Raw genomic sequence first — 15,186 nt, 5'->3', positions numbered from 1 at the left:
GCATGCAGCACAGTGTACGTGTGGAGGTCAGAGAACTCACATGTGGCTGAAGTGAGCATGCATCATTCTGTGTGGACCGTGCTAGAGCTCAAGCCTTGTGCTTGCCAAGTGTCTGCCAGTTCTCCTTTAGTTGCATAAAACAAGTGCTTTGGGCCGGGCGTTGGTGGCGCACGCCTTTAATCCCAGCACTCGGGAGGCGGAGGCAGGCGGATCTCTGTGAGTTCGAGGCCAGCCTGGGCTACCAAGTGAGCTCCAGGAAAGGCGCAAAGATACACAGAGAAACCCTGTCTCGAAAAACCAAAAAAAAAAAAAAAAAAAAAAAAAAAAAAAAAACCAAAAAACAAGTGCTTTGGAAGCTTCAAACTTTAATTCATTTATCATATTTCTGCAGATATATAATGGTATCGGCTAGAATAATTTTATAATCTTTTTTTGCAGCTTGTAGTAATTGGCAAATATTTATTGAGCATCCGTTATGTGAAGCACTAAGATAACTGCTTAGGTTCATAGCATCTCTAAAATAATATTTACAGCTGGTCAAATCCCAATGGCTTGGGAGGTCACAGGTCCTAGGGAAGAACCTACAGCTATTGTTTTGCTAAATGAGATACTTACGCTTACACCCGTATGTTAGTGCTGCCCTCAACCTTGACCAGAGAAGCTTCTCTCTGTACTAGTCAGCATTTAGTGCAGACTCATAATTGGTTAAAGTGTTGAGAGTAAGTGTCTATAACTCAACAGTTCGCAGTTCTAAATGGGACATCTATATCAACCCCTGTCCCCAAGGTTTAGGACCCCTCTAGGAAGAGGGGCAGAAAGAGTTAGGAGTCAGAAGGATTGGAAGGAATGCTGTGAGATGCTATCTTACGGACATGACATGGTCACTGCCTCCGTGAGCTCACTGCAGCAGTGACTTCCTGTCAAGATCAAGTCAACAAGATCAGTCAGCATTCCAACAAGCAGCACTAATTGGACTCAGTGGACAGGGCCGGAGAGGTGAATTGGTGGTTAAGAGCACTGGCTATTCTTCCAAAGGACCTGGGTTGGGTTCCCAGCACCTACATGGTGGCTCATGATTGTCCATAACTTCAGTTTCAGGGGATCTGACACCATCTTCTGACCTCCATGGACACCACCCATGCACTAGGTACACAGACATAAATACAGGCAAATTTCCTACACACATAAAACAAAATTATATATATATATATATATATATACAAACACACACACACACACACACACACACACACATATATACTAAAGGAGAGGACAATGCAGGATCATTCACAATGGCACAATGGGTTGGGTACATCCACATCAATCATTAATCAAGAAACGCCCCACAGACTTGCTCACAGGATAATCTGATGGCGGCAATACTTCACTTGAGATCCCCTCTTTCTAGTGTGTCAAGTTGACAAAAACTAACCAACATAGTGTATGTTAAGGTTGTGTGAATGCACACAGTGTGCAGAGGTCAGAGGGAAACTTTACAGAGTAAGTTGTCTCCATGTGCGGTGCATTTCGGGACTGAAGTTAGGTCCTCAGACTTGCACTTCAAGCTCTATCTGCTCAGCCACTAGGTTCCCACAATCCTGAACACGAGAAACAGTCATTACCAGCATTTTGGCTAACTTTGCCATCTGGTTTCTCAAGCAATAAGACAGTCCATTAATCTCTTTCTCAAAAATAGTAAAGATGTCAAATTCAAGAAAAAAACCAAAACAAAACATCCGGCTGGGTATGCTGGAGTATGCCTTTAATGCCAGCACTGGGGAGGCAGAGGTAGGTGGATCTTTGTGAGTTCGAGGCCAGCCTGGTCTACATAGTGAGTTCTACGACAGCTAGCCAGGGCTACATAGAGAAATCTTGTCTCAAGAAAAGGGGCAAGGGCGGCAGGGGTGGGGGGCTGGAGATGGCTGGGTAGTGCTGCTCTACCAGAGGACCTGAGTTCTGTTCCCAGCACCCCCACGGCAGCTCACAAATGCCTGTAACTAAAGTTACACACCCTCACACAAACATACATGCAGGCAAAACACCAATGCACATAAAATAAATAAATCATTAAAAAAATACAATTTTGTTCGGAGACACAAAACCAAAGGGGGGGGGTCAGATTTATTAAGCTCAGGGAAAACCAGATGGCTTCAACAGAAGGAACTCACAAACGTGGATGTAGCCCCAGAAAGTAGAACAGGCACTCAGTAGCCAACTCTGGAAAGGAGATGGGAGATGTCAGCTCAAAACAATACAAGCACTTCACCCAGGCACCCTTTTGAACACCGAACTAGCTAATGTCAGGAGCACCCGCTTGGATACAGACTTACAAAACAGAAAATTAAAACAAAGAACAACAGCAACAACAAAACCCCTCAAGAACAACGGGATAGAAGACCGCGTTGCAGTTACCGTAAAACACCTTTTTATTACAGATCTTTTTTTTTTTTTTTTTTTTTTTTTTTGGTTTTTCGAGGCAGGGTTTCTGTGTGTAGCTTTGCGCCTTTCCTGGAACTTGCTTTGGAGACCAGGCTGGCCTCGAACTCACAGAGATCCGCCTGCCTCTGCCTCCCGAGTGCTGGGATTAAAGGCATGCGCCACCACTGCCCGGCTTTATTACAGATCTTATACTTAGCATTACTATTATGAATCCCTGAAGCACAAAGCTGGTGGCAGCTGAGCTCTTACTGGATTCAGGAAGCCAGGTGGTTAAGGAGAGGGTTTCAAGCAAGAAAACCAAACCCAACCCCAAGAGAAAGAGTAGCCGGGCAGTGGTAGCACAAGGCCTTTTATCCCAGCACTCGGGAGGCAGAAGCAGGAGGATCTCTGTGAGTTCGAGGCCAGGCTGGAGAGATGGCTGGGTAGTGCTGCTCTACCAGAGGACCTGAGTTCTGTTCCCAGCACCCCCACGGCAGCTCACAAATGCCTGTAACTAAAGTTAGTGAGTTCCAAGACAGCCAGGGCTACACCGAGAAATCCTGTCTCGACAAACAAAAAACAACCAAGAATGCAATCGTCGGATGCCCCCTCCTCACAGCAGGCGCAGGAAACGCATGAGTCCTGGGCGTCGGTGCATCTTTAGGAGAACCACGGTAGAGCGCTGCCAAGGCTAAGCGATCTTGCTCCACGCTGGAGAGCCCACGCGAGGGGAGAAGCAGCTACCGCCCCGGCCGGACACCCGTGCCCTGCCCCGCACCTAATGGGCTGCGCCGCTGGAGTTCCGGCCCGCGCGGCCCGCACGCAGGGACCCACGCATGCGCAGAGCCCGGAGCCGCGCGGGATGCCCGGCCGCGGCTGACAGAGCCAACCGCCCGGCCTCGTCCGGTGCCGGCTGCCGCCGCCCTCCCCGCAGCGCCGCGACCGGGCTCACGCTTGTCTCCTCGCAGCTGCTCAGGACTCGGCGGTCCCGTCAGGCCGCTGAGGGCGCGACGCCGACGGCGGCTGCGACGGCCCCGGAGGCGCGAGAGGCGCCGGGGTCGCGGCGGCGATTGGCCGGCCGCGGCGCCTGCTCCCAGAATGCAGCGCATGGCGCGTCATTGAAGAGAGACCATGATGGCGGCGGCGCTGGGGCCCCCAGAAGTGATCGCTCAGCTGGAGAACGCGGCCAAAGTTCTGATGGTGAGAATGCCGGGCCCCGAGAACCGCGGGATCCGTGGGACTCCGGCCGGCTCTACCGCGTCAGGCCCGCTGTCCGCCGGGCTGGCGGCCGGGAAGGGCCTCGGGATGAACCCTGAAGTGGTGGTGGTGGCGTGGCGCAGGATTCTCCATCCTACTTTTCCTCCTGCCTTGGTCCTTTACTTTCCAGAGCTGTCCCCTTCCCTGGCCGCCCTACTCCTCAGCCTGGCATTGGGGTGTAGCGGTGTAGGATGGAGAGTTTCCCGTGCCTCCTGCTTCGCCCTCTAATCTCGCTGGGCAGACTGGGTAGCAAGAGCAAGGCACGGGGAGGGAGTTTGGGGTGAACCCCGTAGGACTTGGGTCAGGGTACGGTCTCGAGATTGTGTGCATGACGCCGAGGAGCTGATACTATTAGGGGAGGGATGGCATTAGTCGGGGTGCTGTTAGCAAGCCTTGTTCACTCGTGCACCGGGTCCCCCGGCTCTTTGCCTGACGTGCAGGCAGCTCTGGGTAACCGCAGCCGGCACGTGGACCGGGCGACAGGAAGGAGGGAGGCCAGTCTTTAGGACCAAGGTCGTTGGGGCAAAACTTGGTCCAGGACCGAGCTCCGTGTGGGTTTCGAGTCCTGGAAAACTGACTCCGCGGTACTCGTTAACTTAAGTCTTAAAACTACCACTAAGTCGTTTGGTGAGGGTGTTGGAGCAGGACGAGTCAGGATTATAAACAGTGTTCTACACAGGGAGCAAAAGTAAGGATAAACTGCGTTCAGCTACTCGGTAAACTGTGTGTCTCATGTTCGCTGGTTTAGTTTGATTTCTTTCTTTCGTTTTTTCTTTTTGTAAATTATGACACCTGCGTTTGTAGATTATTATTGTTTTTGAAATTTAGAGGTTCATTTTATTAGTTGAAATGAGACTTTCTAAGAATTGAATGCAGCCAGATTTTTTTCTACCCTGGATTTTTTTTTTTTTTTTTTTTTAACTTTTAGGTTGGTGAGGATTGTGTTGGCGAATCATCATTATGTCTAAGCCTATTTTAGTAGCTAGGTCCTGGAGAGCTGGTTCAGTGGAGCATATGATGCTCTTCCAGAGGACCTGAGTGGGTTCCCAGCACCTATGTCAGGTGGTTCCAGCCACTTGTAACTCCAGTTCCTGGGGCACCTGCACTAACATGCACATACCCACACGTGGACATAAACACATAACTAAAAAATAATGTTAAAACATTGTTTAGTACCATCCATCAAGTTTTGTCTTTCAGAAAGAGCGAAGAGGGGTTGGAGAGATGGCTCACGAGTTAAGAGCACTTGTTGCTTAGCAGAGGACCCAGGCCTGAATGCACTTGGTGACTCAAAACCATCCTTCAGTTCCACAACTGACTCCAGTTCCAGGGGATCCCATGACCTCTTCTGATCTCCACAGGCCACGTGGATAAAAAACATAAATAAGTCTTTAAGAGATTATGGATTACAAACTTAAGCTTAATAAAAGTTTACTAAAATCCCCAAATACAGCACCCTTGAAATTCCCGAAATTTTCCGAGGAGCTAGGAGTATTGTTTTTTTTATTAGATTTTGATTAAACAGTACCACATTGCTCTAGTATTTAAATTGATAGTTACTTGATAGTGTTCATCACTGGCCTGATGGAATGTAGTATTTGTACTTGGCAATGCATCCTTTTTCTTTCCTGGTAAGGCTGGTTTTTTATCAAATGTTTATAGGTGGATAAGAAAATGGTACTGATACTCTATTGAACACTAGAGTTTGGGTTCTATGTTATGAATTCCTACAGTAGCAGCTTTGCACTGTTGAAAGACATTGAGATTCAGAGCAGTCAGTCACCAGACAGCCATTTTAGACTTCTGAACTCTTTACTCTTTAGCCTAGGCTAGGTTAGAACTCACTATGTAGGTAGCCCTTCGAGTGCTGGGATCACAGGTACGAGCTACATTCCTTTGAATTTTTTATTCAACATGTTGTTTCTCAAAATCAGCATATTAATTATCCTGTTACATTTTCTTTCTTGATGGGAAATTTCTGTAATGGTACATTTATAATCAGTCCTTTTAAGATTATGGAATAAGCCGGGCGGTGGTGGCACACGCCTTTAATCCCAGCACTTGGGAGGCAGAGCCAGGTGGATCATTGTGAGTTCGAGGCCAGCCTGGACTACCAAGTGAGTTCCAGGAAAGGTGCAAAGCTACACAGAGAAACCCTGTCTCGAAAAAAACCAAAAAAAAAAAAGATTATGGAATAAAGTGCCGGACATAAAGTATTGGACCTACAGGGTGACAGGTAAAGAGTGCTGGTGAGATGGGTCACTGGGTAAAGGCTCTTGCCACCAAGCCTCAGACTTGTGTTCAGTCTCCACATGGCAGGAGAAAACTGACCCTACCCTGAATTCCAGGAGGGTACCAGTGGCACATCTGTGAGTACACACAAAATAAATAAATGTTAAAAAAGTTAAGGTATTTGTAAAGTTTATAAATCTTGGCATAAGTAATGATTTTTGTCTGAAAGGTATTAATAGGAGATGTTTTCTGTAAATACTGCTTAGTTCAAGACCATGAAGTTGCTTGCTGGAAAATGCATTTGAAGGTAGATGAGCTAGAGTGATAAAGGGCTAGTGTAAGTTAGTCACGGGGTATACAAGTAAAGCTGTCTGTTCTGAAGACGTTGTGGAAGTGGGACAGGGTCTCACTTTGTAGCCTTGGCCTACTGGGAACTCCCTGTGTAGATCAGGCTGTCTCTCCTGCTTGTGCCACCAAGTGCCGGAATCAAAGGTGTGCACCACCACATAGGTGGTTTGATTCTGAGACAGGGCCTGACCTGGAACTTGCTGTGTGGTCCACGCTGGCCTGGAATTTTCTGTCTCCCTGCCTCAGCCTCCTGAGTGCTAGGATTACATGTATGCACCACCTTGGCTGCTTGGAGAAGTATTTAAATAAGCTTCCCAAATTCACTTTTCAGAAAGATTCAGATTGTTGACTTTTTTTTTTTTTTTTATAATTTTATTGAGTCTTTGGGAATTTCACATCTTGCACCCTAATACCACTCACCTCCCAGTCCCCCAATATAGGGTGTTGACTTTTGCTGAAGAAATTTAACTAAATTTTTTCAGAGGTTGGTAGATATTTTACAGAGTAAAGCCAACCATACTCTTTGCTAACATTCTCTTCATTGATTGTTTTCCTGATGTCAAATTTAATCAGGTTACCTGAATGTGGACTTGAAAACTTGGTGTTGAAGATGCACATTTTATCACTCACAAATTATAGGAGAAATACTGGAATGAATTATTTTAAAGTAAATCACACAAAGGTTTCCCACCCAATTCCCCCTTATGTAATCTGCATACATAACAGTTTAAATATGCTTTGACCTTTTCCACTGGCTTTTACAGCACACAGCTTAAGATTTTTCCTTTTCCTTTTATGTATTTTTACGTGACTGACATACTATGAGTATTATACCTAGTATTAGAAAAGCATACACACAGGCCTACGAGCCAACGTGGCTCACGAATTTAATCCCAGCACTTAGAGTGCAGAGACAGGTGGATCTCTGTGAGTTCGAGGCCAGCCTGGTCTACAGAGTGAGTTCCAGCCAGAGCTACATGGAACCAAAACAAGCAAGCAAAAACTAAAAACCAAAATCAAACAGAAGACAAGCAAACAAAAGAAAATAACGTCAGGAAGAGGAATAATGAGAATAGTCAAGAACTTTTATTCTTAAGACAGGTATCTACATAGGCCTGGATGTCCCAGAACTCGATACATAGACAAGGCTCACCTTGAACTCAAGAGATCTACTTGCCTTTGTCTCCCAAGTGCTGAGATTAAAGGCATGTGCCACCACACTTGGCCATCAAGAACATTTTTAAAGCAAAAATGATTACTAAAGTGTGTATAGAAAGTGCAGTTATTGAGCTGCTAGTGCATTAACATGGAAAAGAATAGAAAGTTGTAACAGAATGGGCCATAGCACCTAATTACGATGGTGCTTCAAGTTGTCAGCTGGAAGTATAAAATATGACCCATTTTGATAAAAAGTTTAGTGTTATGTTCCAGTAAAAATTCATAAAATTTTTTGGCCCCAGCCTTTTCACTTCTAGGCATTTATTCAGTCTATACAAATAAACTGGTAGTCTATGATATTTAATGAGATTTTATGGAATTAAAAAATGTAGACCTAATAATTGTAGTAACTTAAAATTTTTTTTAAACAATTTATTTATTTTTATTTTATGTGCATTGGGGTGTTTTGTTTGCATGTATGTCTGTATGAGGGCATCAGATCTCCTGGAACTGAAGTTACAGATACTCGTAAACTGCCGTGTGGGTGCTGGAAATTGAACCCAGGTCCTCTAGAAGAGCAGTCAGTGCTTTTAACCACTGAGCTATCTCTCCAGCCTTTAAGGTGTTTGTTGATTTGTTTGCGGGGATGGGGTAGTTTGAGACAGGGTCTATTTATGTGTCTCTGGCTGTCCTGGAACCCCCTGTGCAGATCAAGCTGGCTGCAGATTCACAGATCTGCCTGTGTCTGCTTCCCTAGTGCTTGGATTAAAGGTGTGTGGCACTACACCCAGCCCAGTTTTTGTTTTTATTTTTTTGAGGTGGAAAGATCTGAGTGGATATGGAAAGATGTTCAAGATAAGTGAGATAAAGGTACAGAAAAGAATTTATGACCTATTTTGATTTATTAAAAAAAAATCTAGCAGGGTGTGGTGGTGAATGTCTTTATTCCCAGCACTTTGAGAGGCAGAGACAGGCGAATCTCTGAGTTTGAGGCCAGCCTGGTCTACATAGATCCGTAGTTCTTAACTTCTTCAACCCTTTAATACAGTTCCTGTTGTGGTGGCCTCCAACCATACAATTATTTTTGTTGCTATTTCATAACTGTAATTTTTCTACTGTTATGAATGGTAATGTAAATATCTGATATGCAGGATGTCTGCTATGCAACTCCTGTGAAAGGGTCGTTCAACCCCCAATAGGTTCTTGGCCACAGGTTGAGAACCACTGACAGAGTTCAGGTACAGCCAGAGCTACGTAGTGAAACCCCCACCCCTAAGGGAAAAAGAGGAAAGAAAAAAGAAAAAAACCTGCATATGTTTGGTATACTTAGACCACAAGTGGAAGGTCTGCAGTGGACTGTGCAGAGTAACAGTGGATGGGAGTGGTATGGCAGGAGCCCTCAGTTTCTGTTTTAACATATAATTTAAAATTTTTATAGTATAAAACATTACTTGAGTCATAAATATTATATCAATTTTATAAATGGATATTGTATATTTTATAAAAGTGCTTGTTTTTTTTCTTTCAAGACAGGGTTTTTCTGTGTTGTACTGGGTATCTCAGAACTCTGTATATTTTATAAAAGTGCTTGTTTTTTTTCTTTCAAGACAGGGTTTTTCTGTGTTGTACTGGGTGTCTTAGAACTCGGTAGACCATGCTGGCTTGAACTTGGAGATCTACCTGTCTCTGCCTACCAAGTGTTGAGATTAAAGTTGTACACCACCACACCCAGCTAAAAGTGCTTTCTTAAATGTCTTACAATTATTTTTATTTTCGTGAGCAATTTTTAAAAATATTTGTCTTTATGCTTACTGATGTGTTTGTTTCTGTGTGTTGGTTTGTGCATATAAGTGTAGCTGCCCACAGTGGCTAGAGGTATTAGACCCCTCTGGAGTTGGCAGTTGTGAGCTGTACAATGTGGGTGCTGGGACTTGAGCTCAGGTCCCCTGCAAGAGCAGTGCACACTCTTCACTGTGGTGGTATTGTGTTCCCCAAAATATTGTGTACTCTAATAAATTTATCTGGGGTCAGAGAACAGACAGCCACTAAATACAAAGGCTAGAAAATGGTGGCACTCACACCTTTAATTCTAGCATTCCAGAGATAGAAATCCCTCTGGATCTCTATGAGTTCAAGGCCACATTGGAAATAGCCAAGCATGGTGACACACACCTTTAATCCCAGAAAGCCAGCCTTTAATCCCAAGGAGTGGTGGTAGAAAGCAGAAAGATATATAAGGCGTGAGGACCAGAAACTAGAAGCATTTTGGCTGGTTAAGCATTTGGCTGGTTAAGCATGTGGCTGATTAAGCATTCAGGCTTTTAAGCAGCAGTTCAGCTGAGAGCTATTGGGATGAGGACACAGAAGCTTCCAGTCTGAGGAAACAGGACCAGCTGAGGAATTGGCAAGGTGAGATAGCTGTGGCTTGTTCTGTGTCTCTGATCTACCAGCAAGGACCCCAATAACTCGCCTCGGGTTTGATTTTATTAATAAGAACTTTTAAGATTCCTGCTACACTTCACTGCTGTACCATCTCTCCAGCCCCCCAGAATTTTTTTAGTTGGCAACTGTATGTATTTGGGGGGACCAGATGATGTTTAAACACACACACACACACACACACACACACACATTGTGTGATGTTCAAATCATGTCTTCTATCTTAAAGAAAATTATGAGTGTGCCATAGCTCACTAAGCTGGGTTTGTAGTTTTGTATTTGTAGGTCAGGTTATTCTATTTCCACAGATTTGTGTAATTGTGCTAGTTTAGCATAATTTTATCAACAAATAAAGAGAAAATGCATTTCAAATGAGAAAAAGTTAATAGAAGAGAGATGGGGATTTATTCTCTATTCACTTTAATTGTGGGAAAAGTTAGGTTGACTCTAAAATAACAATATTTCAGAGTAGAGCCTTTCAAAGTTTAGAATGTGTATAATCAGTCTTGGGGTGACTGTTAAGATTGCAGATTTCATTGCCTTGCCTAGAGACATTACATGAAATCCACAGAGTCTGCTTAAGGGGTGAAGGAATTTATTAGGGAGGAAAACTCACTGCAGCCCGGGAGATTTATTGTAGGGTCCCCCTGATCCACGCACGGGGCAGGTATTACAAGGTCATAGGTAGGTAGGACAGTTACCTGCTACCTAAAGAAGTCCTGAGAAGGCAATATTTCATTCTATTCCCTGATCTTCAGTGACTGAAAGCCTTTAGGTCTGAAAGCTTAGCAGAGATGTTGGCCCTGCTTTACATTCCAGCTGTTCCCACCAACAGTCTTGTTTTTCTACAGGGCTTCCTACTTAACTTGCAGGGCCCAGTACAAATGAAGATGTTAAAAAGGAGGTTGAAAGTGCTGCTAAAAGTTGTAAAATACAAAGCACTTTCTTGTTAAATATTTTATAATGAAATGGGTGGCAGGGAGATGGCTTAGTTGGTGAAGTGCATGCTGGGCAAGCATGAGGACCTCCATTCAGATCCCCAGAAGCCAGATGCAGAAGTGCATGTCTGTAATCACAACACTGGGAAGACAGACAAGCAGATCCATGGAGCCTGCTGGCCAGCCAGCTTAGCCAATTGGTGAGCTCTGGGTTCAAAAAGAGACCTTGTTTCAAAAAGACAAGGTGGAAAGCAGTAGAGGGAGGCACTCAGCATCAACCCCTAGCCTCCTCATGTGCATTTGATAGTCATTTGAGGTGACTGCTGTATTTGAGAAGACTGTGCTGTAGAGGAAGGCAGGTAGTCCCTCTCAGTCCATGGGAGAGTCGGAGAGAGATTTCTCAGGTTTGAACAGACCTTTTTTTCTTCCAAAGGACAGTGGCAGGCTTTGGGTAAATGACGGGCTTGCCAGGCTTCTTCGTGCACCTCTCCCACTGCATGTCTGTCTGGCCACTGCAGTTTTCTTAGTTCTGCTGTTTTCCATCCCCACACAAGGCACTTCATATGCAACTCCTCTGCCTGAAGAATGTTCTTCACTTTTCAGGGAAGCCTACCTTTGTCAACCTGGAAGGTGAGGTTGACCTGTGCTATACTCCCCTGCATTCAGAACTGCCTATGTGTTGTTTGATGAATGCTAGTCTCCCTTGTTAGATTCTTAATGCACATTTAGTTTGGGGACCTTACTTGTTTTCCTTGACAGTTTATACCTAGTACCTGGCACAGGGCTTGTCGTAGAGCCGTTGCTTTAGTGTACGTTGAAGAAAATGAGTGCCTCAATGCAGAAGGGAGTAGGTCGTTGTGACTCAGAGGAAATTGCCACCATAGTTATCTTGAGTTTGCCCATTGGTGGGTCTTGGGAGCTGTGGAAGTTGTGAGACTGTTGAAGGTGGTCAACAAAGGTGATGAGAGAGAGTCTGAACAAGATTGGGGTGGAGAATGTATTCATTTTCATTTTTTAATGCCAGAATAACTGTTGAGAGAGGAATGACTGTATATATATTTGGGGAAGCGGAGGACTACTTCCCCAAACAGGCCTAGGCTTTATTTTCTTGATGTTCATGTTAAAAATTAATAAAAACTTTACTGTAAGGCCGGGCGGTGGTGGCGCATGCCTTTAATCCCAGCACTTGGGAGGCAGAGCCAGGCGGATCTCTGTGAGTTCGAGGCCAGCCTGGGCTACCAAGTGAGCTCCAGGAAAGGCACAAAGCTACGCAGAGAAACCCTGTCTCGAAAAACAAAACAAAACAAAACAACTTTACTGTAATCTATAATATAGCCATGTTTAATTATAAAATTATTTGCTTTCACCTACCAGGTGGGGTCATAGAAAAGTCGTGTGTGTGTGTGTGTGTGTGTGTGTGTGTGTGTGTGTGTGTGTGTGTGTGTGTAAGCACATGTGGAAAAGTTATTGAAATCGTGGAATTGAAAGGCAGTATTGTAAAGGGTCTGGAATATCTGTTTTTTTGCTCCAACAGTGATGGTCTGTGTGATATTTAGCAAGTCAGTTAGCATCGATGTTTCCTAAAATAGAGTAATGAATGGGGCTGGAGACACAGCTGAGTGGCTAAGAACAGGTATTGCTCTTCAGGTCCAGCACCCAGTTAGGTGCCTCACAACCTCCTTTAACTCCAGCACTAGGGATCCTATGCCTCTGGCTTCCAAGGGCATAAGTACTCACATGTACATACCCACACAGCAACCCCTCCTATATATAATTACAATTAAAATGAATCTTACAAAGTTAAATAAATCAGGGCAATGAAATTTTAAAAAGAATGGAACAGAATTTGGAGTCAGCGCAGCAAGTAAATGTTCTTACTGTCCAGCCTGATGACCTGAGTTTGACTTCTGAGACCCGTGTCGTGGAAGGTAAGACCTATCTCCTGTAAGTTGGTGTGCTGAGGTGTACACACACACACACACACACACACACACACACACACACACACAAATAAACAAACAAACAAACAAATAAATAAATAAAGGTGAGAAAATTAAAATTTAAAATGTCTTGGGAATTAGAAAAGATTAAGCAATTTATCTTAAAAGTGCTTAGTATAGTGTCTGGGACATAGTAAGTGCTTTATAAATGATAGCTGGTTTTTGAACCTTAATGTATCATATAATAGCCTCACATCGAAGCATATAAAGTCAAGATAGCCTTAGAGCACTAAGTATTTATCGACTTATTTAACTTTCAAGTATTGTGACCTGCAGGAATTTGCTTTGCTCTCCAGTGTGGCCATAAGGGACTGTCGACATTTGCAATGGTACACATGGTAGTGTGTGCCTTGGGTCCTAGAACCCTGGCTAAGGAAGCAGGGGGAATGAAGGACAAACACAGTACAATGAAGCTAGGGTCCAGTGGGGTTCTCTAACATTTCCATTCTACTACCAGTTCAACCTGGACCTCAGCATGTTTATTAGGTCTAGAGCAGGGGGAGGGGCTAACTAGTTCGGGTAGGAGGTCTCTATAGGTGAGCAGTGTCAGGCTGTAAACACCTGAGAGGAGGAAGCTACAGTACCTGGTTTGGCACACATTGTTCATAAGCCGTATTTGGACTCCCCAGACTGACCCATGTGGGTACTGGCTTTGTCAGTTTCCCATGGACGAATTGGTCTCAAGAGTCTGCAGCCGTCTGTGCCTATGTCAGAGCACACAAAACTCACTCAGGACCTAACTCAGAGCCTCCTTTTGTACCCTCCAGTAGTGGCTATGTGCTATACAACACATGTCTTTGTGTATCTCTACATTCATCTTCTGGGTTGTAAATTACTGATCCCTATTTGAAATATGCTGACTTTATTCTAGTTGTTGGCATTCCCACTGTCCAGATGCACTAGTAATGGATTCTAGACATCCATTTTAACAGGCCATGTCTTCTTACTCTGGTTCCTTTTCTTGGTCTTGCATCTTCAAAATATAGCACTTTATAAAATATCAGTAGTACACATATTGCTAAAGAGAAGATGGACATACCTGTTGCTTTATGAATATAAATTTCATTTTTAGACTTATAAACACCAATTAGAATGATCATATAGGCTGGGTATGGTGTGCATATCTTTAATTTCAGCACTTGGGAGGCAAAGGCAGGTGAATTGTGGGTTTGAAACCAGCCTGGTTTAAATAGTGAGCTCCAGGCCAGCCAAGCCTACACTGTTTAAAAAAAAAAAAAATTATATATATATATATATATATATATATATATATATATATATATATATATATATACACACACACACACACACACACACAAAACAATGTTCAGTGATTTTTAAAATTGATTAAATGATTAAAAATAATTTTAAAAATAATTTTTAAAAACTCATTGTTTAATATACATCTATCTTTAGCATATCTTTATTTTGAGACAGTTGATCAAGTATGAACTGCTTCAAAGTTGAAGCCATGTTATCACATTTGTGTATCCATTTGTTACATTTATTTATTTTGAGGCAGGATCTCACTATATAGCCTTGGCTGGTGTGGAATGTGAAGAGATTTACTTGCCTCTGCTTCCCCAGTGCTGGCATTAAAGGCGTACACCACCAGGCCTGGCCATGCACTGGTTCTTTGAGAGACAGTCTCCTGTCAGGACCTGGGACTGAGGAGGCAGGGCTGGCCAGCCAGTGAGTCCCAGAGATCTGAGTGTCTGCCTCAAGCAAATGGGGGGGTTACAGATGTGCCCCACCACGTGAGCTTTTGTGTAGGGCTGGAAATGGAACTCAGCGTTTTACTGACCTAGTCCTTTCTACAGCCTTTTAGATATCGTTTTAGCAAAACAGGTTGCCCTGTATTCTTGACACTGAAGTAATTATGCCAGACTGGATAGAATGCTCGTTTTGAGAGAGGGGGGGGGATTTTATTTTTATTTATTTTGTGTGCATGTGAATGTATACATGTGTGCAGGTGCTTGTGCAGACTAGAAGAGGGCATTGGATCCTCTGAGTTGCAGGCAGTTGTTATGGGTGCTGGGAAGTGAACTCTGATTCTCTCTAAGAGCGATTTCTGTAGCTCCCATTCTTTAATTGGTTGTATGGTGTGAGATATAGTTGTTGTTTTTGACCTACTAGTAGATCCACTGCTTTTATGTGATTTTAGCCAGAGAGTTGCTTAAGATATGCAGTTAGCTGTTGGATGGGGAGGAATACAGGGTTTCAAGTTAATATAAAGCATGTAGACTCTGATATACCCGTGTGCCCAATTTCTACATAGCAGATCTTAGTACATTTTGTTTAGTCTTCCAAAAAAGTATAACTGAAGCTCCCTTTGACACTATTCCCTAGCCTGTGTTTCTTCTTCCACAAAGGTACATAGCTTTAAAGTTACTTAT

The 15,186-nt window shown here is 43.8% G+C and overlaps 2 protein-coding genes across 3 annotated transcripts in view; one reads left to right on the top strand and one right to left on the bottom strand.

Annotated features, from left to right (window-relative positions):
- Positions 1-1,225: 1,225 nt before the first annotated feature.
- Positions 1,226-3,527, bottom strand: LOC143267392 (uncharacterized). The gene is made up of 2 exons (XM_076545094.1): positions 3,036-3,527; positions 1,226-2,217 (listed from the first exon to the last, which is right to left on the bottom strand). The coding sequence occupies exon 1, from the start codon at positions 3,525-3,527 to the stop codon at positions 3,159-3,161; it is 369 nt and encodes a 122-aa protein (XP_076401209.1). The 3' UTR covers positions 1,226-2,217; positions 3,036-3,158.
- The window catches only part of Xpo4 (exportin 4), a 92,628-nt gene continuing 80,921 nt past the window's right edge, over positions 3,480-15,186 (top strand). The window contains exon 1 of one of the 2 annotated variants that reach the window (XM_006988432.4): positions 3,480-3,618. In XM_006988432.4, the coding sequence (XP_006988494.1) occupies positions 3,550-3,618 (69 nt within the window). In that variant the 5' untranslated portion in view covers positions 3,480-3,549. The remainder of the gene's footprint in view (positions 3,619-15,186) is intronic. The other variant, XM_016006897.3, reaches the window with a different exon arrangement.

This window comes from Peromyscus maniculatus, chromosome 9 (genome assembly GCF_049852395.1).
Source record: "Peromyscus maniculatus bairdii isolate BWxNUB_F1_BW_parent chromosome 9, HU_Pman_BW_mat_3.1, whole genome shotgun sequence".
Taxonomy (NCBI): Eukaryota; Metazoa; Chordata; class Mammalia; order Rodentia; family Cricetidae; genus Peromyscus; species Peromyscus maniculatus.
The sequence above is the reverse complement of the archived record's forward strand: the minus strand, read 5'-3'. Positions and strand labels throughout refer to the sequence as shown.

Excerpts from the sequence above, each read along its gene's own strand:
- LOC143267392 (XM_076545094.1), bottom strand. The coding sequence starts at position 3,527 with ATGCGCTGCATTCTGGGAGCAGGCGCCGCGGCCGGCCAATCGCCGCCG.